Genomic DNA, 23,681 nt, shown 5'->3' with positions numbered 1-23,681 from the left:
CATGTACAGCATGCAAGCCAGCGTACCTGCTAACAGTTTGGATATAATAAACTTCAATTTAGAATTAAACAAATAATCTAATGACAGTAATCATGTACAGGCTTCCATTTACTGTATCTAAATTGTCCGGAGTTCAACAGAGTCGCTTGCATTCACTTAGAGGCAGCACAGACTAAACCCGTTTCTCTTACGTATGTCAGCAGGACTAATGAAATAAGAAATGGTCTGTGGCTGTGAAGTCGCCATGGGCACATTCTGGTTGCAGGAATTGCTTGCAGCCTTTTTGAGAATAATATTTTTTCAACTTTTAACAAACCACAAACTGTTCAAAGGCATAGATTAGTTGCTTTTGTCATTTGTGACAAGGGCTGTGGAGGATATAGATAGAGGTTTGGGTTTGTTTGGGTTTTTTTTTAAGTTGTTGGAGAAATCCCAGTAAACAAATGTTACCTGTGTGCAGTATTTAAGCCTGTGCCAAAACTTTAATGAAAGGCATTTGAAATGATGCTCGCTTAGTCACCAATCCTCCTGCTTTTGAGACAGCAAGTGCCAAATTGGTGCCAGCTTGCCAACGAAAGGGCGGGGGGGTGGGAATCAAGAAAGATCTCGTGCTTATGTATGTGCAGGCTTATTCCCATCAGAAAAATGACCCAAATGTTTCAGAGTTTTAGAAGTAATTGACTTCCAAATCAGGTCTGAAGTCTACCTGTACAAATTGTTAACTGCTGCTTGATTCACTATGTCTGTTATCACTAGGAGGGATGCAGCAGCTCTGTATGTATCTCTTCTTAATTACTGGTAATAAAACACTCGCCACGAGTTAGCGTGGCTCTCGCTGGTGTACAGCCATGCCAGCTGCAAACACCGTGCCTAGAAGTAGAGCTTGATATTGCAGCCCATCCATTCACTTTGGCTTTGTTCTCCTCTTTCTGTGCACTGGCTAATTGATGTGAAAATCATTCCCATCCGTTTGTCTGCTGAGACTCAGTGTATCTGAGACAAATCCCTGTCCTGTGCTTTGTTTGTGAACACCCTGTGACTTGGAGCTGAGCAAAATTGATGTGCTGTTGGCTTGAGCAACTGCTGCAGGAGCTGGCCAAGCTGGCAGCGGTTACCCAAGCAGAGCACAGAAGATTTAAGAGGCAGGGTTAGAGCACTGAGGCTATTTTTATGCTGCTTTTTTATTAAATACTTCAGAGGCAGGGGAAAATGCATCCTCTCAAGTAACTTCTGCAACAACTGTTGTATGCTTGAATTGCATGGAGGCAGCACCTTGATGTTTGGTTTTATTTAGTCAAGACCTCAGTACCATGGTGCTTTCCTCTAGGAAATCATTTGCGTTGCTTTGGGTCTCTCACTGCTTAATGAAATAGTCATGTGGGAAGCGTTTGGGGAAAGCTCAATCTGCGGCTCGTAAGATTTCTGCCATGTTATTTAAACACATGAATCCATGTTATATGCTGATATAAAGCAGCAGCTGTGCAGACTAAAGAACTTTTCAATATGCATAGGTGATATCTTTGCTAAACAAAGAATTGGATTGTACATTCAGTGTAAGTTTGTCTTATTGCTAAGGTTTGTTTTAAGGAAGACACAGGAAACGAGTGGACTCTGTAGCTGTATAGATGCTTATGTACATTAGCCAGAACTCCTCAGCATTTTAATTTGCCTGATACCATGCAAACAGTAGTGAATATTATTTTGTTTTAAATAGAAGTTTCTTAGTAATGCTTTTTTGTTCTACAGTAAGTAGGTTAAGATACTTCTGCAGGTGCTTTTATTTGGACATCAGTGGGCTCTTGCACAGGAGGTCTCCAAAGTCCCTCACATTCTTTGCTTAGGGCGAAGGGTGCTGCAAGGATGCAGTTTTCTTGGGTGGGACGTGTCAGCTTTTAAATAGCACGCAATTACAATGCTCAGCCATTTAAGGCGCTAATTAGAAAATATTGTATCCATTTAGAGTTGCAGAGAAAATATATAGGTAAGCAGAGTGTAATTACCCGAAGTGGAATTGGCCCAAGACTTGAAATCCATACTCCTGCAAATAGCACAAGGAGATTTTTAATGACTCTGGATGACCAGGCTTCAGCTCCTTGTCGTGTTCGAAAGGCAACGTTTGCAGCAAACCTGCCTTCCAGTGTCATGGGAAGGGACTGGCTGCACGGTGCTGCAGCACCCCAGGCTGGCAGAATTGGCCCAAACTGTTATTTTTTCCTTTACTGGTCTTAGCCAAGCTCAGCACCAATAAAATGAGATCCTGCTTGTCCAGAGACAAATGCAAACCAATATATTAGAGCCACTAATCTGTAACATGAATTTTCATAGAAAGGATAAAATGCCTTTATTTTGTAGTGTAATTGCACAATAGCTACACTTGTGTAACTACAATATTATACCTCTACACATATGTAAATAAACTGAAATATTCTGTTGATTTGTTGCTATTGTGCATATTGCAGGTAGTGCTTATTTCTTTTGAAATAAACATCTGTGGCACCAACAAAAAAGTTGGTATTTGTCCAGCTGAAATCCTAAGTCTTAAGTAATTACCAGTCCAGAGTTGAGTTAAGGATGCTAAACGCAAATTAAAGATCTTTTCATGTTTACCAATGGTTTCAAGTTGTGCTCTTTCCCCCTTTTAGACTTTGATAGTGGTGTTGAGTGCAAGAACGTTAATCATGAAATGGCCCATGGATGTCATCAGTGCTTCCACAGAAAGTCATTGTCAGAGAATTCATTCTAATTCAAGGTTAATTAGTGTAACGTTAAAATTATGTGTTACAAAAATTAATTACTTGCTGGGTCAAAAAACGTGTTAAAAAGCTTAATGCTTTGTGTCCGAGATCACGTTTCCTTACTCAAAATCATGTTCTACCTCTGCTGTCCTGCCCAAGAGCATCCAGCAGAAGCAGCGAGAGCCACAGTCACAGGTATCTTCTGCCTCTCCTGCTGTTCTGGCACCGTGGTCAGGAAATTTGGCTTACGGTTCCCATTAGCAGAAAAATGAGTTGCTCACCTTGTTCCCCACTGCTCTGCTGAGAGATTTATAACCAGGCGTGGGCTAATTCAACTGATTTCATCTGCAAAGGTCTGCAACTGTGTTGTGTAGCAGATTGGAAAACACAGGTTGGTCTGACAGTGTCGCAGCTTGGAGGATGATTTCTTGGTTATCTGCAGGGGGATTTCCAAGGAATCTCCCCTCGAGCATGCCACACGCCGTCCTAAATCAGGAGAGACTGACACTAAGTCTAATTTACTAAGAGTACATAGGAAACAAAGAAGAAAACCTTCCATCTCAAACTACTTTGAGCTACCTTTCTCTTTATAGTTGCTGTTATATAAAATCTTCTATATATCGTAGATCTTTGGAGTTGCCGATATATAAAATCTTCTATAGATCATAGAAAATGTCTTGGACCTGCCCAATTTTAATCTGTAGCAGCAGAGGCAGAGCCCGTGGGTTGAGTGTTTTGGACCTGCCCCAGGAATGAGCTTTTGGGGACTTGGTGTCCAGGTGACTTGGGCAGTGTTGAAAATCTTACTGTGTTAAGTCTTGCTCCCAGAACAGTCAGAAGTATCAAAAATCTCAAGCCTATATAGGAAAACAAATCATGGTATGGCTCCTGCTTTTTGTGCCTTGCTGCTTTTTCCCCCTCTAAATTTTTACTGGCTTATGGTTTGATGCAAAATTAATGAAAAAATGAACTATGTGTCCCTTTTAACATTTCTAGCGCTATTCTGCAAGTGCAAATCAGGTGTAATAGTATGTTATACACTAATATCAGTATTTTTTTTAAATACATCCATGTTAGTTTTGTTAGCAGTATTCCATACTTCATAGCAAGACTGTGACTGTGCTGTGTTTCTGGCTGGCTTTGTTAATTTTCTCCTGCTTGTTGCAGGGTCGGGGTCTGCTCCACTGGGCCTGCGACAGAGGACACAAGGAGCTGGTTTCAGTACTGCTACAGCACGCCGCTGACGTTAACAGCCAGGTAAGAAGGGAATACAAAGCTGAATTTGGTGTGTTACATACCCTCCTGATCAAACATTTTGCACAAAACTGGATTTTTCCAAGAGCACCCAGCAAGTTCGCTCAGAGCGTTTACTGTAGAGAAGAACATCCAAAAAGGTAACCTGGGAAAAACAACAGAATTTGGTTGCATGAAATACGTAGTTGTGAGGGGCCTTTTTCAGTTCCTGCTGAAACTTCTCCCTGCAGTTAAGTTTTTTGATTACCTGGCTGTTGCTTCCAATGTGACTCGTGGTACCAATGGCAAGGGATTTTGCGCGTACACAGTGTTTGGTAGCTTCCTACACGAAGTGCGTTCTCCAATGTGCTATTTGTAATGCTACACTCTCAGCGGAGCTGTGTGGGCTAACGGAAAGGGAATCCTGCTTTGCCTATCAGAAAAGCATCCGATAGATGCCTGGTTTTGGCAGAGCACCCTGCAGGGATACATGATGCTTCGGGTCACGGCGTGGTAGGCACATGACAGCTCTGGCAGGATCTTGGTGCTGACTTGAGGGTAAAATTGAATGGTTTGTATCATTTCCATCCCTACATACACACCTTACTCAATAGGAGTCACTATTTTTAGCATAATTTGATTTAACGCAACAATAAAGGGGCTTTTTAGCCACCACAGTTTGCAGCCTGCACATCTGAGATCTTAACCAGCAGCAGTTTTGGGGTGTCTGAGCTTAACCAGCAGCAGTGTTGGAGTGCCTTAATAGACCAGGCTGTGAACAGTGCTGGTTCTGCAACCACTTTGCAAGTGGTTCATTCCAGCCAGCTCCAGTCTGCCTGTGCTCATGAGTTGTCTCCCACTTTTGTCAGCTTGTTGTAAGTAAGGGCTGACCTGCATAAATGCAGTCGTGTTCGGAAATAATTGTCTAACGTATTTCTGTGGAATTATGATTGACCAAGCATGGCACTTATTGGCTTTGTTCTCCTGCTCCATTTGGACATAGATCCACTTCTGCTGACAAATTTACTCACTCTCACCTGTGATATCTTAAGAATCCTCGTGATAGATGCTTCAGGGATTTGTGAGAGATGGACCTTCAGCACAGTTGCAACCTGCAGGCTTCTCAGCAGACCCAGAGTGTTCACAGGCTACAAATAGCTGTGTTGGTGTTTACACACACAAAATAGTTGTAAAAATTAAAAAAAAATAAAGTATTTCTTGCACTTCCCAGGGAAGAATCGCAGGTGGGATGGGTATTAGGAAGTGTGGCTATGCAGTAGATGGTGAGACATGTATCTTCATGCTTAGACCTCAGGGATTTTGGTTGTAATGAATTTTGTAGGAGTTTTTCCTTATGTAGAAGAGGGCGGTGAGGCCACTACAAGTGGGGGGGGCTCTCAAGCCCCACTGTCGGACGAGGCTGTTGCCTTTCAGTCAGAACTGGTGAGTGACGTGTCGGATACACATGGGAACAGCTCTGCCTTGAAATCAGGGAGCAGTCTGAAAAGTCACTTCCTTGCTTGTCTCATTTCTTTGGGGGTAAAGTCTGACTCTTAGAAGAAAAGGCTGGAGGGACAGTCATCTTCCCAAACATTAATTTTCTGTTAAATTCTTCTTCTCTTTTTTTTTCTTTTTGATGTATTGCACATTTTCGAACCAGATTATTTTTGGCCAGTAACAAAAGGTTAATAATAGCTATAAAAAGAAAATCAATCTTTGATATTTTTTTTTAATTATTTTTTCCCCACCAAGGTAATAGAGGAGAATTTTTTATAAAGGTCTCTGTTTGCTCGTAGGTGTGTTCCCAGGGAAGGCAGACACATTTTTATTCTCAGCCATATATAAATTGCAATAACACTTGAAGACTTTGTGACCTAATGTTTATTTCTTTTTTTTTTTTCTTTTTTTTTTTTTTTTTTTTTTTTTACCTTTACCCTCTAAGAATTCACATCCACAGCAGGAGCAGGAGGAATTTTAAGAGCAACCAGAAGAAAAAGGGAGAGGGGGGGAAAAAACTTTGTAACAGGCTATGAACACCACAGCACCTGCTGTTATACGTTACCAAATCACAGAATGTCAGGGATTGGAAGGGGCCTCAAAAACTCATCCAGTCCAATCCCCCTGCCGGAGCAGGAACACCCAGACGAGGTTACACAGGAAGGTGTCCAGGCGGGTTTTGAATGTCTGCAGAGAAGGAGACTCCACAACCCCCCTGGGCAGCCTGGGCCAGTGTCTGTCACCCTCACTGAGAAGAAGTTTCTTCTCAAATTTAAGTGGAACCTCTTGTCTTCCAGTTTGAACCCATTGCCCCTTGTCCTATCATTGGTTGTCACTGAGAAGAGCCTGGCTCCATCCTCCTGACACTCACCCTTTATATATCTGTAAACATTAATGAGGTCACCCCTCAGTCTCCTCCAAGCTCAAGAGCCCCAGCTCCCTCAGCCTTTCCTCACACAGGAGATGCTCCACTCCCTTCAGCATCTTTGTTGCCCTGCGCTGGACTCTCTCCAGCAGTTCCATGTCCTTCTGGAACTGAGGTGTCCAGAACTGGACACAATATTCAATATGTGGTCTCCCCAGGGCAGAGCAGAGGGGCAGGAGAACCTCTCTGACCTACTAACCACCCCCCTTCTAATCCACCCCAGGTACCATTGGCTTCCTGGCCACAAGGGCCCAGTGCTGGCTCATGCTCATCCTGCTGTCCACCAGGACCCCCAGGTCCCTTTCACCTGCGCTGCTCTCTAATAGGTCATTCCCCAACTTATACTGGAACCTGGGGTTGTTCCTGCCCAGATGACAGACTCTACACTTGCCCTGGTTATATTTCATTAAATTTTTCCCTGCCCAACTCTCCAGCCTGTCCAGCTCTCTGGATGGCAGCACAGCCTCTGGCGTGTCAGCCACTCCTCCCAGCTTGGTGTCATCAGCAAACTTGCTGATAGTACACTCTATTCCCTCATCCAAATCATTGATGAATATACTGAATAATACCGGCCCCAATACTGACCCCTGCAGCCCCAGCAGTTAATGTGTAGGCTACAAAAGAGCAGTGGGTTAAGTGTAAGAGAATCTCTAGTGACTTCAGTTGACGCCACTGTTATTTCTGTCCCATCACAGGCTCTCTGCCACTCAAGTCTCCAGGTGTTTCTCTGTCTCCTTCAGTTTTGCAGCAGCACCTGCAGCAGGCAGCATAAGAGATAAAGACTAAATCAGGGGTTATGAGCAGGTAGTGAAGGAGAGGAATGTTATAGACCTTTTTTTTTTTTTAATTGCCTGTGGTTTAGTATGCTTCTAAAAAGTTAGTCAAACAGCATGACAGATTTATGCTCTCTTCCATCTTGGCTCTCTTGAAGTGTGCGATGGGATTTAGCTGCCCTAAGCAGACAGTGATGCTCTGCTGGGTGACCCGGAGCAAGTCATACCAGTTTACTGTGCCGGTAGATTTGCCTTAGTCACTTTTTGCTGCCTTATTTTACTTGTGTTTGTACTATCTATTCTTGAAGCACTTGCAGTGTCTGGATGGAGAGGCTCTGCAGATGTCGAACTATTGCTCCTTGTTGTTAAACAGCTTGGGAGCAGCAGGAGACATCGCCTGGCTCTGCTCATTGCTGTAGTGTGCTCCAAACCGCTTTAATTCTGGAAATAACCACATACTCCTGCACTGCAGTGGTCCAGCGCTTTTTGTTTCCAACAGTGGTACTGCAGTTTCAAAAAAGGTGGTTCACTAATGTCACTGAAAAGCTGCAGCCACTGAGTTCTCTGATGGTTCATAATTAGCTCTAATAGCACGTGTGAAAAGAGGCTGTAAGGGATTGCCATGGGCAAGGGGACACAGAAAGGCAACAGGCTTCTCTGCTTTGTTGAAAAGAGGCATTTGTGTAATTGAATTACCTAAATCTTCAGAGCCAGAGGCCATTTCGAAGTGGGTGGTGGTATGGTAATTTGGACCTCTGCTGGAAATACCTGAAGCTTGGGGCTTAGTCTGAAAACAGCCTCTTTCCACTGGAGCTGTTTGCCTAAAATGCACGTTTTTAATTGAGTGATGAAGAGGAGTATATTCATAACGTAACAGTTCTGATGGAGCTCAGCAACACGATTATAATATCCATTTCTAGCTTTAAAATATATGAAGACACGAATTAAGTTTTCCTTGCAGAGGATGGGCAACAAAGACAAGCTTGTTCCCCTATGGGGAGATTTTTCCTTGTAAAGGAGGATTTTCTGTGGCCAGAGGAGGCACTGAACGCCAGCCTTGCAGAATTGCCCCCCGGCTTCATCCTCCTCTGTGGCTGGGCTGTGGCATCCTCGATGTCCACCAGGCCAGGAGCAGTGAGCTGGACTGATCAGAGATTTTGTTTGTCCTCAGCTGTATCTGGTGGCGTGGAGGAGACGGCAGAACTCTGCTCCACTCCTGGATGTGAGGTGCTGCTCAACCAGCTCTCAGAGGAGCTCCTCCACGGTCTTTAGGGGGAAGTTTAGGCACAGGTTAGTGCTTTCGTGCTGTTATTAGGTGGAAGAGCACTCTTGAGGCTGGGTCTAAGTCTAGTCATGTCCTCCTGCAAGAGAAAGGCAAGTAAAGCAGCTTGAAAAGGAGGATTCTGTGCTCTGGTGCAAAGGCCCCTTGTAATTGCTCATCCTATGCAGGGAGCATTGCAGGTGTACAAATTGCTAGGGCTGTTTTAAAAAAGATGAAAGGCACCGTGGTGTAGCAATTGTCCAATGAGAGAGAGGACAAATAGTATCTCTCCTTTGTGATGGCAAGAGACCGTACACTGTCCTCCTGGACTTGCTGTGGCTGCACTTTATTCCATTTGTGGCTACTCCTTATAACAACAATAATAATATGTGAGTTCAGGGTGTGCCCTTGGGTGTGTGTGGGAAACTACCCTGGAGTGGTCACCACAGGTCAATGTACTGTGAAAAAGCTTTACAAGCCTATGTAGCCATGCAAACAATTCTTAAAATAAGCATTTTTAGTTGGTGGAACTGTATCTCTTGACTTACAGGGTAATTTAGGGCTGTCTACATATCTGTGTGGTAGAGCAGCTGAATTAAAAATGTATCTAAATATTTTATGATTTTTAAACTAAATCATTGTGCAGTTCTATTAATCAGTTTGTCAGTGTTATGGTATTCATTTGTGTATGCTAAAATTGTACTATGATTATGACTACAAGGATGAAAAAAGCTATAACTGGCCGTCAGTTCTTATTTACTGATCTTTCACTTTCCTAGTAGAGGTGCAGATCACTGTACTGAGACATTAAACCTCTTGTCAGTGAGTTCTCAGTGGTCACCCATGGACCCTCAGGGGTTTGAGAAGGAAACTTGAAAACCAAAGCTGAAAATCATTAGGTTAGGAAATCTGTGGCTAGTATATGTGGATTTTATTTTATTCATGCCTAGACACCAGTAAGTTCTGTGCCAAGCGTCTCGTGTCTGTGCTGTCTGCAAAGAGAGCTGGTTGCTCTTTGGTGCTGATGTTGTATCTGTATCTTGTACTAATTCACATGAGGTGGCATGGTTGGGGTTCTTGTCTGGTTGGTTTTGGGTTTGTGTTTGGTTTTTTCTAAAATATATCCAGTATAGCAGAATAGCACTCGCCTCTCCAGCTTGTGTTTTCTTCCCAGTCTGCTGCCACATACGTCTAGGTGACATCTCCATCCCTCTGCTGTCTTTGCACCCGAACACACTTGTGAGTCAGTGGGCTTCTGAAGTAGCCATCCCCTTGGAATATAATACCTCCACTCATTGGAAGGAAAAAAAAGAGAAAATCTTTTCAAATGGAGACAATACAAACATAATAAATGGCAGGGAGGGCTCATCTCCCTCATGACTCAATCCTCCTCAAACAACATTATTATTGACTGGCCTATTGGTTGCCAAAAAGGAAAATCAATTGTACTAGAAGTAGTTGCGGGACTACAGATCATGGTACTAACCCAGCAGAGACAGGTTGATTTTTATCAACTATGCAAAGACTAATTTCCACCATTAGTTAAAAATGAAAGTAGAAATTATGGATATGTTGGAAGATTACTAAGATTGCTGGTCTGTTGGTTTTGTTTTATTTGTGTGGGGTTTTTTTCTGTTTTCCTGCCTGACTCTAAAAGGATTGTGTTTGTATAGGATAAAAGAAGCAAGGGAAAGTCAGGCCTGCTTGCCTGCTTCTCACTGCCTGCTTTTTCTTTTCAGTCTTGTTAATTTGGGTTTCACAGCAAGAATACAAACTGCCTCAGTCTCTGCATGGGACTTGTGTTGGAGGCATTGCATAGACATTAAAAAATGAAGCTGCTCTCAGCAAACACGCATCCCTTCCCTGCCTCCTGCGTCGAATATAGCTCATACCCTCGTTTTTCTGTGTCTACAGGGGGGTGTTGAGATCAGTGTGGACATCTTGATTGTTCCAACCGAGGACCAAAGGCCGCAGGATGTATCTACACAGCTTTCCCCTTCCCCATGCGTCCGCGCAGCTTTGCTGCAGGCTGATGGGTACGGACACGTGTAGGTAGGATGCCAGCGGCCAAAGCACTCTGCTGTTACAACCCTTCTCTAAACCTGTCCGAGATTAAAAAGGAGAATGTCTAAGCCTTGTGCCATTGCAGTTAATGTCCCCAGTATAAATTTTCCCCTAAATATACCGAAAGCCTGGCTCATACAGCCAGGAGAGGCCCTGTCCTGATGATTGCTGCAGAGGGTTTGGTGTAGTTACGCTCACAGCAAAGGGCATTGCAGGTGCTGCTGAACTGACCATTGCTGCAGCAGGAAAATACAGCGGTAAAGGAGTGAAAACACTAAACAAGGATGGAAAGCAAAGAAATGAGAGCAGAATTATTAAGTGGAATAGTTTCCTTCTTTCCTTATACCCCCCCAATCCCTGTCTCGATATTTCTGTAGCCAGCTTTGCCAAGCAGATCTCAGAAGACTCTGCAGGCTCAAACCCCTTCAGAGTCTTGACATTGTTGCCAACGGGTGTGAAAGCCATTAGCCAAAAGAAAAGAGAGATCTGCTTAGTGACAGAGGGTAGCTTTCTACATTAAAGCATTGACATGGTGCCAGTCACACAGTTATTAGAGGTGGCATAGCTCCATGTCTCTCCTGCAGGTCTCTCTGTGGAATGTAGATTGGCAGCAGGTTGAATGTTAAATGGTCACCACTCAGCAGATGCTGATTTTACCTACTGGGAGAAAAGTCCCTTTCAGCAGAAACATTTGCAAAATATTTGCAGCTCTAAGTAGATGCTGGGGAGATGCAGAGATTTATCCCTGGTTTACTCTTCAGCTTCTGAAGACACCTCCAGCCTCACCAACACAAACTGTAGCTTGTATGGATGGGTGTTTCCTTCTGCTTGTGCAGACTGGGCTTTTTTTGCATTGTTTCCTCCCATCTTCCATCTTGACATGTACAGTCTGTTTCTTCTGCTCCCTGTAGACATATGAATCATTGCTCCATCGCTGGCGCAGCAAAGCAGCTGGCACCCTTGCTTGGGCAAAGCAGCATCGCCAGCCCACAGGCTTCTGTGCTTTTCCAGCAGTGGTTTCAGGGTCCACACAGTCCTTTTCAACCTCTACGTGCAAAACCAGTGTTTGAAAAGTAAAATCCAAGAGCTGGTCCTGAAAAAACTAGCAGTGGTCTCTGCTTTACCCTTAGAATCTAAAGCTGTTTTCAGGGTAACCAAAATGCTGTGTTTAAAGCCGGGGATGAAGGACAGCAGCACGTTTTAGTGGGTTGCTGTGGGATTGCCTGGCTTGTGGGCATCGCTGTGTTTTGAGGGCTGTGTTGTGCAGAGGAAGGCACTTTGGTGGCCTGTGCTGGTGCGGGAGGAATGCGATCTGGCACTACACACGTAGCTTTAGCTTGGGGAGCCTGACCACCCTCTGCATCGGGAAGCCCTGTGCCTGTTTCCAGGCCTGACCACCAGCACATCTGTTTTTGTGGTACGAAAGCTGCACAGTAGGCAGAGCCCAGCAGCGTTTGGCTTTGAGGTCAGTGCAGGTGACACCAGGATGATGTCGTGTGTCCTGGTGCAGAGGAGAAACAGGTATCGTACTCCCAAAATGTCTTTGTCTCTGCACATGCAGAAAACAACCTTACCTAGAATGCCTCCCTGCAGGGACATGGGATGGTCCCGTGCCCCTTTGTGTCTTGGTCCCAGGGTCATCTTTGAAATGAGCACATGTTAGGACACCTGTAATTTGTGAAGTCATTGTTGGAAATGCTTTAGCCCCTCATTAAGGTGTTTGGTTAACTGCGCAACAGGATACCGCTGGCAGCCGAGCTGGTTTTTCAGGTGAATGTCACCATAGGAATGGTCTCTAATCACAGCAGGGATGGTCCTCCGGCCGTGCTTCATTTCCTATCGCCTTGGTGTCACCTCTCCCTGCCAGAGCAGCAACCTTGGCCAAGCAGTCAGCTCCTCTTTGCTCAGGAGAGGTGGTTCCTAGAACACCTTTCTATTTTCTCTTTCATTCAGCCACCTGAAAAAGCTTTCCCTGTTTTGAAGGAGTTAAATTGTGCCATTCTCCTCCTCCCTGAGGACTTTTCAATATGAGAAAGTCTGGTTTTACTTTCCAAATGAAATTTTGTATTCATCTGTTGTCGGCAGTTGTCTCTTCCAGTTTGCTTTAAAAAGCAAAGCAAAACAAACCTACATAACAGAAACTAACAACAAGGCAGTTCTGACTGCATCATTGGGACATCTTGAATTTGCAGTCCTTAGCGCAAAGGACTTTTGTTAGTTTTCCCAAGTGAGATTGTTCTAGCACTTCAGGTGTTGGGGAAATAACTATGCTTATTTTGTTTAGATTTTAAATAAGATTTTTGCTGATCATAGCTGGTTTTTGGCTCCATGGATTTTAAGTGGCAAAACAGCAATCAAAATGGGAAAGTTAATTTAGAAGGTTTCCATCTCTCAGCTTGTACATCTCATTTCTGCATCCATGTGAAGAGCTGTCAGTGCAGGAGTCTTTCTAGCTCAGTATCGTGTCTCCAGCAGCAGGAACCAGTGAATGCTTAGAAGACAGAGTAGGGTAAGCATACAGAGATAATTCCATATATTTTCCTGGAGTCTGTGGTTTGGAGGCTTCCTGAACCATTGGTATTATCTTTATGCTCCTGGTGTTTTCTTTGATAAATTTCTCTCATCCCCCTTTGGATTCCCAGCCTGCTATGCCAGTGGGAGTTCTGTAGTTTAACTGTGCATTTGCTTTGCACTTGCCATGATCATTTCATGCAAGATCCCATCATTCTTGTGTAATGAGAAACCGTAATTGTTCCCCAAGTTACCTTCTCTGTCCTGATTTTGACTTTATTGGCCTCCTTGATTCCCCTTGATCACTTCTTTCTCAGACTGAGAAGTTTAATCTATTTAATCGTACCCCGCTTGGAAGCTGCTCAGTAACTTTGCTCCTCCTTGTCACCCTTTGAATCAATTCTAGTTCTCCCTTATTTCACTTCAGCTGAGGGGAGCAGCGCTTCTCAGTGCCCCACCTGTAAGTGCAATATGAGGTTTAATGAAGCAATATATTGATGCTTTCTTATTTCCTCTGGCGTTTTTTTGCTTCAAATGCGTTGTTGTTTGGCTTTGATTAACTACTATTTAATACTGAGCTAATGTTATGATAGAACTGTCTACTGTGACTCCTGTTCTGTTTCCACAGAGGTAGTAGGTAGTTCGGAACCCATTGCTGTGGATTTCGACCAAAGATGGTTTCTCCACATGTGCATTACTCGGCGCCTGTTCACGCTGAACTTCATCTGCAGCTTTTTCACCCTGTTGCTTTTAAGATCCTTTTGTAGCATTTTAGAGTCAGCTTTTGGCTCAAATTGGATGCTTCACTCTCAGCCTGCTTCCCCTGTTCACTTGTGTGGGTTGAACAACCCAAGCCCTTGCAGAGACCCCTCAGAGACACCAGCGATCCCCAGCAGCTGCGCAAACTGGGCATTTATTCCTCTTCAATCTTTATTTTTGTAATCAGTTATTAATCAGTGCGAAGACCTTCCCTCTTGCTCTATGACAGTATCATTGAACAGCCTTTGGTGAGGGATGTATCAAAAGCCTCTTGGAAATCTGTGTGAATGAGCATGCCTGCTGGTGTGAGGGGCAGCAGAGGTCTCAATGGTGCCTGCATAAGGAAACAAATGCTGGTGCCATCCTCCCTCTGCCTCAGAGACCCCCCAGTTGCTCCCTTTAGCAACCAAACAAGTAAATTCAATCCTGGAGTAACTTTCTAGTTTATCTAACAGACCAGTTGGCTGTCCCACCTTAGACATCCCATGTTGAAATGGGTCTTCCATCCTCTCACGACAAGGCTTAGCTTGGCTGGAATAAATCACCTTATCCTGAGAAGAGTTCCTTGTAAAATGAAGGACTGAACTTAGATGAAGGTGGAATGTGCGTTGAAGTTGTCTGCTGTGTTTGTTCTCAGGTTAGGACTTGGCTGGCTGCGAGCTGGATGCCAGAGGTGCAAGAATTGATAAACTTACATCATCTAAATCCCTTTCTCCAGTTCCAGCCAATTAAACATTAAAATGAGCGCGACAAATAAATGTTCGTTTATGGGTCAATAACTCCATAGTATGTCTGTGACGTGGCTGACCGAGACAATCCACTTCAGTATAGTGCTGGGCAGCCTGACATCTTCAAGTACGTAATTGCTTTTCTAGGGAAAGAGAAGTAATGAGGATAATGTAGCTATCAGGCCCTGATTCACTAGTTCAGAAACTTCCCATTGCCAATCAAATTTCTTTGGTATTCAACCCGGTTTAGGATTGTACCAAAGGCCTTACTGTGATGTCAGAAAATATCCTGATGGGAATATGCATTTTCTCCAGTGTTAGATGTTGCTTTCTTGAAGAAGCCAATTAACTACCTGTATAAAGATCCCTCGGTGCACGCTTTGTGGCAGTAGACAGGGTTGTCTTGTCCCTCTCCTTCCCTTTGCCCCTCCCCTATTATATACATATATTTTCTCGGCACTATTAGATTATTAAATGCTTAATGACTATTCCATTCCTGCTAACTGTACTTTTGATGAGCTGCAGTAATAAAACTTTGCAACAGCAAAGTGTATGTCTGGTTCCTTTATAGGAAGGGCACATTTGGGGAGCTGAAGTAATGAGGGATAAAACTCAATTAATGAATAGAAATAAAAAGAAGTAAATGAGGTAATCAAACTCTGAGAAATTAGTATTGGCAGGTTCTGAATGATGCTCTTGGATGAACAATCTTTCAAAATCCTTCCTTGTATGCTGCTGCCGTCTCTTTATTTATTATTAAAATAACATGATCCATGAGGCGCTCGGGGTGACTCCCAGCCTAGCTAATTCTAATTAATCCAGTCAGGGAGAGCAGCAGGGTAAGTGGAGCAGTCTATCGGATTGAAATTCATAACTTAATTGAGGTCAAAGTCCCGGGTTGGGAGAACAAAAGTCTTTCGCTGGGACCAGGCAGATCAATAGCAATAAATATCTGGCTTGGATACAAGTAGCTTATAGTGACGGATTATCTGACACTGGCCAGAGGTCTTGGTCTTGTTGGGGGCAAAGTCCCATGGCACGTACAGTGTAGGGTGACTTTTGTGAGTGGTCCCTCCAAAGCCCTGAAGAACCCAGAAGAGGCTCGAGGAGCCAGAGGAGAAGGATACCCATGAAGAAGTCCACTGAGTCATGCTGAAATTTGGATTTGGTTTCTCAAGGTGCAGGTCTCAGTGGTAGCACAAGGGCATGTGTCACATTAGTGCTGATGGAGGGTGGAAGAAGTTGCTCAGGCTTACAGGAACTTGGAGCTAAATCACAGCTTGTCCAGAGAAAGACCTTTAGGAGCAGGGGAAGCTGAGCAGTAGATGGGCTTAATGCCAAGCCTGTATTTTTAGTTTGTTTACATAAGAGGAGAGAGGAAGGTTGGAAGAGGAAAGTGTAAATAATCATTAAGGTAGATTTGTAGTGTTGGAGAAACGAGCAGGGGCAGATGTGGTCTTGCTTGTTCTTCAGAAAATCAGTCAGTGTCTCTGCTTTGACCTCCAAAAATGTGTATTTGTAGTGGTTTGTGTGTGCTATGATGACTGGCTTCCCAAGCACGGCGTGACTTTGGGTTTGACTCCAGCGCTGATCCCCTAAGTCTGGGGAAGGAGTGTGAGGTCCCATCCTGAGAGCTGTGGCTTTGTACCCTACACACAGCCCTACCCTAGGAGTGGTATTGAAACACTGGTCAACACCAGCGACTGAAGAAGCTTCTCTGAACTTTTAAATAAGTAGGTCCTTCAACTGGAGTGCAATATCAAAATGCAATCTTCACCCAGTCTGTTATTAATGTGATGTTTATGCAGATTTGACTGTTCTGCTCGTATCCTCTTTGCAGAGGACAAATACTGCTGTGGTCAGCATTCGATCTGTCCCTGATGGATGTTGTTCTGCCAATGTACTTCAACACAGCTTGGAAGAGAGATGGAAACCGCAGCTTGGACGCAGCCAGTGACTTAGTTTGACATACCTGCTCCTCCCATTAACACTGCATAAGTCTAAAGCATCTGTTAATGTCCAACTTGCTAGAAATGCCCAGAAGATTTCTCCAGCTCTGCTGTTCAGGCTTAAAGAGCTCTAGGTCAGATGCCTTCTCTGGTCAGCTTTTGGGTTTTAACTGTTGATATTTCTGTGTGTATATAAATGGTTGCTGAATCCTCACACCCTTTTGAAACTGTCTCTGGAAGACACATGTTGTTTTCCACTGCAGGACATTTGCTTCATGTGGACAGAACAAGGCAGCTGTTCAATACATATATTAATTGCTATTACTATATCCTACTGTTGCTACATACTAGTTGCTATTATACTACGTGCTACTTGGCTCATTCATGGCACAACCTCAACCTCCTCCTCTTAAGCTGGTGGCTTCACTCTCTGGGTTTCTCTTGCATTGTCCCTGTGTTCCTGCCTGGTCAGGAGCAAAACAGAGTTCTTGAGGCTATTAAACACTTACAGTTGCAAATAAAATTGCATTGGTGGCTGTTGTTTTCCCCATCGTCGGGAGGAGAGGGGGTCTGAGTAACTTATTTTGAGTTCGTACAAAAGCTAACAGAAGAATGCAGATCACAGTATCACAGTATGTTTGGGATTGGAAGGGACCTCAAAAGATCATCTAGTCTAATCCCCCTGCTGGAGCAGGAACGCCCAGGTGAGGTCGCACAGGAACATGTCCAGGCAGGTTTTGAATGTCTCCAGAGAAGGAGACTCCACAACCCCCCTGGGCAGCCTGGTCCAGTGTCTGTTACCCTTACTGAGAAGAAGTTTTTTCTCAAATTTAAGCGGAACCTCTTGTGCTCCAGCTTGATCCCATTACCCCTTGTCCTATCATTGTTGGCCACAGAGAAGAGCCTGGCTCCATCCTCATGGCACTCACCCTTTATATATTTATAAACATTAATGAGGTCCCCCCTTAGTCGCCTCTTCTCCAAACTAAAGAGCCCCAGCTCCCTCAGCCTTTCCTCACATGGGAGATGCTCCACTCCCTTAATCATCTTGGTTGCCCTGTGCTGGACCCTCTCCAGCAGTTCCCTGTCCTTCTGGAACTGAGGGGCCCAGAACTGGACACAATATTCCAGATGTGGTCTCACCAGGGTGGAGTAGAGGGGAAGGAGGACCTCTCTTGATCTACTAGCCACCCCTCTTCTAATGCACCCCAGGATGCCATTGGCCTTCCTGGCCACAAGGGCACAGTGCTGGCTCATGGTCATCCTGTTGTCCACCAGGACCCCCAGGTCCCTTTCCTCTACACTGCTCTCTAATATGTAATTTCCCAACTTATACTGGAACCTGGGGTTGTTCCTGCCCAGATGCAGGACTCTACACTTTCCCTTGTTAAATTTCATCAGGTTATTCCCTGCCCAAGTGCTGAAGAATTTGCCACTTAACAGCAAAATGTTGTGGGCAACACGTGTCTTGGATGCACTGAGCTTTGAAATGGATATTTCCCTTTAAGATGCGTTATGGCTCTGCTAAGGTTTAGGAGAAAGAAATTAAAATATTAATGGAACCATTTTTTTTGCTTTTCATAGAGACACACATGTGATGTAGACATGCTATTTGAAAGTTCCAGATATACTTTCAAGTGCTTTTGCTGAACTTCAGGTGGTGGTAGTAGGCTAGTTTTACTTATTAGAGAGAATTCATTATTTTTTTTAGCTGACAAAAATAACGCCATCTGTCCATTCAGAACTGGGTTATCCACGGTTGTATATATTATAAAATAACATAGCGGTAGATGTCTAGGTCTGTAGAATCCCTGTTGACTCAGTGAGGAAATTCCCTTTGTGGCTCTTTTCAGAGTCTAGTTCAGGTTTCTAATTCTCCAGTTTTGTTACAGAATCCTGGCGTGACCTTGAACAAGTCACTTGATTTCTTTGTGTCTTGGTTTCCCATTTGGGAAATGGTGGGGCAAATAATCATTTTTTATCTCATGGATATAACAAGATTATAAAAATATGGTAGTTCTGAGACCCTTAGAAAACTGATCAAATGAAATTAAACAGATCTTGCAGTCCAGATAAAATGAGATGAAACAAGCATGAAACTATTAGGGAAAGAAATGTTTCTTTATCTTCTACAAATAAAAATGCAAAGTGATTAAGTGGGTCTTTTCTAGCTATTAGCAATAACAGCTCTAGCCAGCTGACTTCTGTCACCCTTTAAAATGAATTTGTGGGGTACAGTCTTGAATTTAGTGTGCTTACAATAAATACCCCTAAAAACGTTGTCACCTTCTCTGATGCATGATGTTACTGCTGCGATAGTACTGCAATTAGTTGCCCTACAGATAAAAAATGGCTCCTCTAAATGAGATACTCGAACATAATGGTTTGCAAATTTCTTTTAATTGATTTTTTTTTTCTGTGATATTTCCTTCCTTTACTGTACAACCAGCAGTATTTTTGTGAGGCAGGGGAGAAGAATGGGAATAGCGTTAAAGGTTATTCTTATCCAGGACTGTTCATACAATTGCAGAATGGTTTGGGTTGGAAGGGACCTTAAAGATTATCTCTTATAGTTCCAACCCCCATGCCATGGGCAGTGATACCTTCCCAGAGCCTTCTCTTCTCCAGCTGGACACCCCAACTCTCTCAGCCTGTCCTCCCAGCAGAGCTGTTCCAGCCCTGGATCATTTCTGTGGCTCCTCTGGCCCCTCTCCAACAGGTCCATGTCTGTCCTGTGCTGAGGGCTCCAGAGTTGGACACAGGACTCCAGGTGGGGTCTCACCAGAGTAGAGTAGAATGGTAGAATCACCTCCCTTGACCTGCTGGTCACACTTTTGCTGCAGCCCAGGACACGGTTGGCTTTCTGGGCTGCCAACGCATATTGCTGGCTTGTGTTAAGCTTCTCATCCACCAACACCCCCAAGTCTTTCTCCTTCAAGGCTGCTCTCAATCCATTCTCTGCTCAGGCGGTATTTGTGCTCGGGATTGCCCTGACCCATGTGCAAGACCTTGCATTTGACCTTGTTGAGCTTCATGAGGTTTGCACAGACCTGTCAAGGTTGCTCTGGTTGCCATCTCCTCCCACCCACCTGACCGCACCACTCAGCTTGGTGTCGTCAGCAAACTTGCTAAGGGCGCATCAGTCCCACTGGCCATGTTGCTGGTCCCAGTACTGCTCCCTGAGGAAGGCCACTTGTCACTGGTCACCACTTGGACATTGAGCCATTGACCACAACTCTTTGGGTGCGACCATTCAGATGTGCTTGGACTCAGCCAGAGGCAGGCTTACCTGTCTGCAGGAAATTTCCATTTACTCTTTTTTCTTTTTTTCCTTTTATTTTTTTCTTATGCTGGAGTTTTAGTCACATGCAGACGGTGCAGATGAAATCTTGAGTCATAAGCCAGGTCTGCTAAAGCTGCCTGGTTACCTTCTCTGTGATGCTCCATTCCTGATGCTGTTGTCAGGATATTTTCAAGCAGTGCTCACCGATTACACGGCAGTTTGGCTTCTGAATTGGTGTGAAATTGAGCATTGCACTTTAAATTCCAGCGGCCAAACTCAGAAGAGATACGTAAAGTTATGGCTCAGCAATTACAAATGATCAATTTTTCATAGCTTAATAACCGAGTGCTGTTTTTTGAATGACGGGAAGCGATCATGTACACCCTTACCTCCAGTCCTAATTGCAAAGTAAAAGAGGTTAATTTAAACCATGAAGGCAGTTTCGATCTGGATGTTTCACAGCAGCAGAAACACTATGGTGACTTTAAGTCATTAATTTTACTTCTCAGATGGAAAACTTAAGCACGGATGTGGTCAGTTTGCACGCATCAGCTGGTGAAAAACAACTTGCTAAGCCACAAGACCCTGGTCGCTTGGGATGAACCGCAACGTAAAGACAGTTTATAAATGTATATCGAGTCTAAAATCAAAGATGGTATAACGTATTCATATAGATCTGTGATAAGTCATGGGTTGTTTTGTTTTGCATATCAGCTCAAATGTTCCTCTTGTCCACATATGAATTATAATATGAAATAGCTCTCTGAATTAGTACCTAAGAATAACTACAAAATCATAGAGAAAGTGTTATGTTTTGCCTGAGGGAAAGGAAGGGCCAACTTAAGCGCAAAAGAAAATCTCTTCGAGCTTTTAAAAAACTGACTAAAAATGCAGGTTTTCACTGTTTTGCCCAGTTCTTTCCTCAGATGTATGTGAGCAGTGAATGTGACCGCAGTGCCTTTCTGCGCACCCAGCCAGGCAGAGCTGTCCGCTGGCACATAGACAGTGGCAGGTTTAATTGTGCCCTCAGCTCTTCTACCTCATTTTGTCTGTTTTAACTAGTAGAAATGCCAGTCGAGGCACCGAGCAAGAAGGAGGACCGTCCCCATCCCAGAGAGATCGTTTTGGCATCAGCTGCAGCGGGTAGTGCAAATGGAAAGGTTGAGCGAATGGAAGAGAACAAAACAGAGATCAGCAGAAAAATGGTATTCTTGGCTCATTGCGTCCCCAAGCAATGCCAGACAGCGGTGACACAGGGTCATGGCAGAAGTTGTGTTACTGTGCATTTAAAGGATGGAAGGGTGGCATTACTGAGGACTCCTGATGAAGGATAAACACGTGAATTCCCTGCTGAAGTCAGTGGGGCTTTTACTGACGTTTATCTTAGGGATGAATGTGTCCCTTTCTGGGATCGGTTGAAAAAAAACCAACTGCAAGTGTTGCTTTTTATCAAGTTTATTGGGAGATAAGTTCAGCGATGGGTAAGGAATTGGAGACTTTTCATAGAGAAAAAGAGAAAATGGCTTCATTTACGTAGGAATGTATCACAGCTGTACCCACTGCAGAAAATGTTTCCTCTTGGGACAGGGTGGTTTAAAAACACAGTCATCCAGCTGCAAAATTGCTTCTGATTTAGGCAGATAGTAGCACTGCATTTCTGGCTGCGTGATGCTTTCACCCTTGTGCCACCTGGTACAACGCTGGTCTCCGAGATGTCATCTTCCTCTTAAAGGAAGGAGTTTACAAACTGTTTCTAAACTGAGAATATCTGAGCAATATTCCCTAAGTGGGGAATTGTCTGTCCAGATTTGCCAACCACAACCCATCTGGTTTGATGTGGATACTGCTTAGCTCCTATAGCAGCACCTCCTGCATCGTTGGGTAACATATAAACATCCAGCTCAGTGCTTTTAAATCATTTTGTCTTTGAGATGCTTAATTTGCATCTGGGTACACTTCAGTGAGTCAGCTGTGTGTCCTGTGAAGTTGTAGCATATCACAGATGGTCCAAGAGATCAGAAAATCCGTGTAAGGTTGTGCTGGGGGTGCCTGGCATGCTTTTAGCAACACTCCTCATTTCCCAAATCGAGCATATTAGTGGTTCCTTTATTGTGTTTGCCTTCAGTGAGTTAGGAAGGAAACATTGTTGTGGCTCTGGAGAAGTAATAAGGTAGATAAAAAGGAGCGTTTTGCCGTGTTTCGTTGACTAAATAAATTGTCTTGAAAAATATCAGTTCTAGTTATTGTTGCGGCCGCCGACTTTACGTCCTACCCTGAGGAGGCGCAGCAGCAGGCTGGACCCCTGTTGCTGCGGTGTCTTGGCCAGGAGTGCGTTTTCCCATTGTTTTTTTTTTTCATTTTGGCAAGATCCTTTTTGCTGCTTCTCTTTTCAAAATACTCAGCCGGTTTTCACCTCCCTTTCTCTCTTGCGTGTCCCTCCTAACTACTGGGCAGCTGAGCTACAGGTCTACAGAACATTACATGGCAAACGCCTGATGAGGCCTCCCACTGTCAACGTCTGTTGCAGTGAAGTGCCCAGGTATCCCCAGGAATTAATCCTTTTGTTTTCCTTTTCCTAACATCCTGATTATCCAGTATCCACAGCTTCAGCATTGGATATTTTTGCACCCAATTACTGGGCATTGATTCATTCTGCTGCGGACAATTGCAGATTATAAGCAGCAAGGTGCGTTGCCCTCCCTGGATACCACCGAGGAAAAGGAGAGAAATGCAGTAAATGCCTCATCTTTAGCACTGAGGGTTTCACTTTGCTGAAAAAAAAAAATCCTAAGAGGTGTTTTAGTGTAAGATTCAGAAGGTTTCAAAGAGGCATCAGTTAAACCTGCCTGCTCTGTGATAGCCAACAAGTGGATCTTTCAGATGTCTGCGTGTTCCCTGGAGGTTCACGTTATTGATATCTGCCTTATGACAAGGTGGCTGTGCTGGTGCCAGGTTTGGTTGGGTTTTTTTTTCCCAGCTGGCATGATTAATTTTTCTTTCCTTTCTTAATATCCCTGAGCCAGATGCTTCTAAATGTCCTCATAGGGGTGTATTGCTGTTCTTAGCTACTCCTCCTTCCCCCCCGCCCCTTCCCAACTAATTCATATAATGGCTCCAGAGAAGCATTTTGTAGAGTCGCAAAAAGCAAAACTTTGAAAGCCTCCTGAGGTGATGGACTTGACATGTGCAAATCTGGCCTCCCGACGTTCCGCGTGGGCTTGAAAGCTCAGTGCCAGGTAGTCTGTCAATAACGTTTCCCATTTCAGAGTCTGCTTATTTGCCTAGCACTTTACAAATTATATCCAAGCAGAACTGCTGAAGTGCAAGTATTTCTGATGGGGAGAGTGACAGTGGGGTGTTGAACCAATGTTTTGGAGAAATCAGAGGAAGTTTTGGCCAAGGAAATGGAGGCACACTTGCGTTATTTACAGAAAGTACCATGCATCTTCAAGCACTGATTTATTTTAAAGGCCTCAAAACATTGTGGTACTAAAAAAAAGTCATTATTCTGCAAATAGAAAATAATTCTCGTTCAAAGCTCTTCTTCCAAAGCACAACTACACAGGCTTGAGTTTTACCAGCTCGGAGAGCAGGAGACCTTAGCAAAGCTCTACAGCAAATGGCTCCTTTCCAAGGTGTTTGTACTTTTGCCATATTTATCCAGCAGTTTCCTCCAGGTAACAGATTTGTGGGTCTTTGGTATTTGTCCTCAGCTGTTTTCAGTCATTAGTACGTTCACCTGTATCTCTGGGCCTTTATTCCTGGAGGAAGCAAAGCCCAGAAACAGAATAGTGGTAAATAGGTTAGGGTTTACCTGCTTATTTCTGTGTGTGTTAATACTATATGTGGGAGGTAGATCACTGGATTTACTGATGAAAGTCTTAATTTAAGAAGCCTAGAAAACAGTGTTTCTTAATTTCTTACAGGCCAGGCTAAAAATCTCTTTACATCTGTTATGTTCTA

The 23,681-nt window shown here is 43.9% G+C and overlaps 1 protein-coding gene across 5 annotated transcripts in view; it reads left to right on the top strand.

Annotated features, from left to right (window-relative positions):
• The window catches only part of ACBD6 (acyl-CoA binding domain containing 6), an 84,449-nt gene that overhangs the window by 36,796 nt on the left and 23,972 nt on the right, over window positions 1-23,681 (top strand). For 3 of the 5 annotated variants that reach the window (XM_021285741.2, XM_065071809.1, XM_065071810.1), the window contains exon 6: window positions 3,903-3,992. In XM_021285741.2, the coding sequence (XP_021141416.2) occupies window positions 3,903-3,992 (90 nt within the window). Of the gene's footprint in view, window positions 1-3,902; window positions 3,993-10,338; window positions 10,477-16,326; window positions 17,103-23,681 lie in introns of those variants that run through there. The other 2 variants (XM_065071806.1, XM_065071808.1) reach the window with 2 other exon arrangements.

This window comes from Columba livia, chromosome 8, assembly GCF_036013475.1.
Source record: "Columba livia isolate bColLiv1 breed racing homer chromosome 8, bColLiv1.pat.W.v2, whole genome shotgun sequence".
Lineage (NCBI taxonomy): Eukaryota > Metazoa > Chordata > Aves > Columbiformes > Columbidae > Columba > Columba livia.
This window is presented reverse-complemented; position numbering and strand designations above follow the sequence as displayed.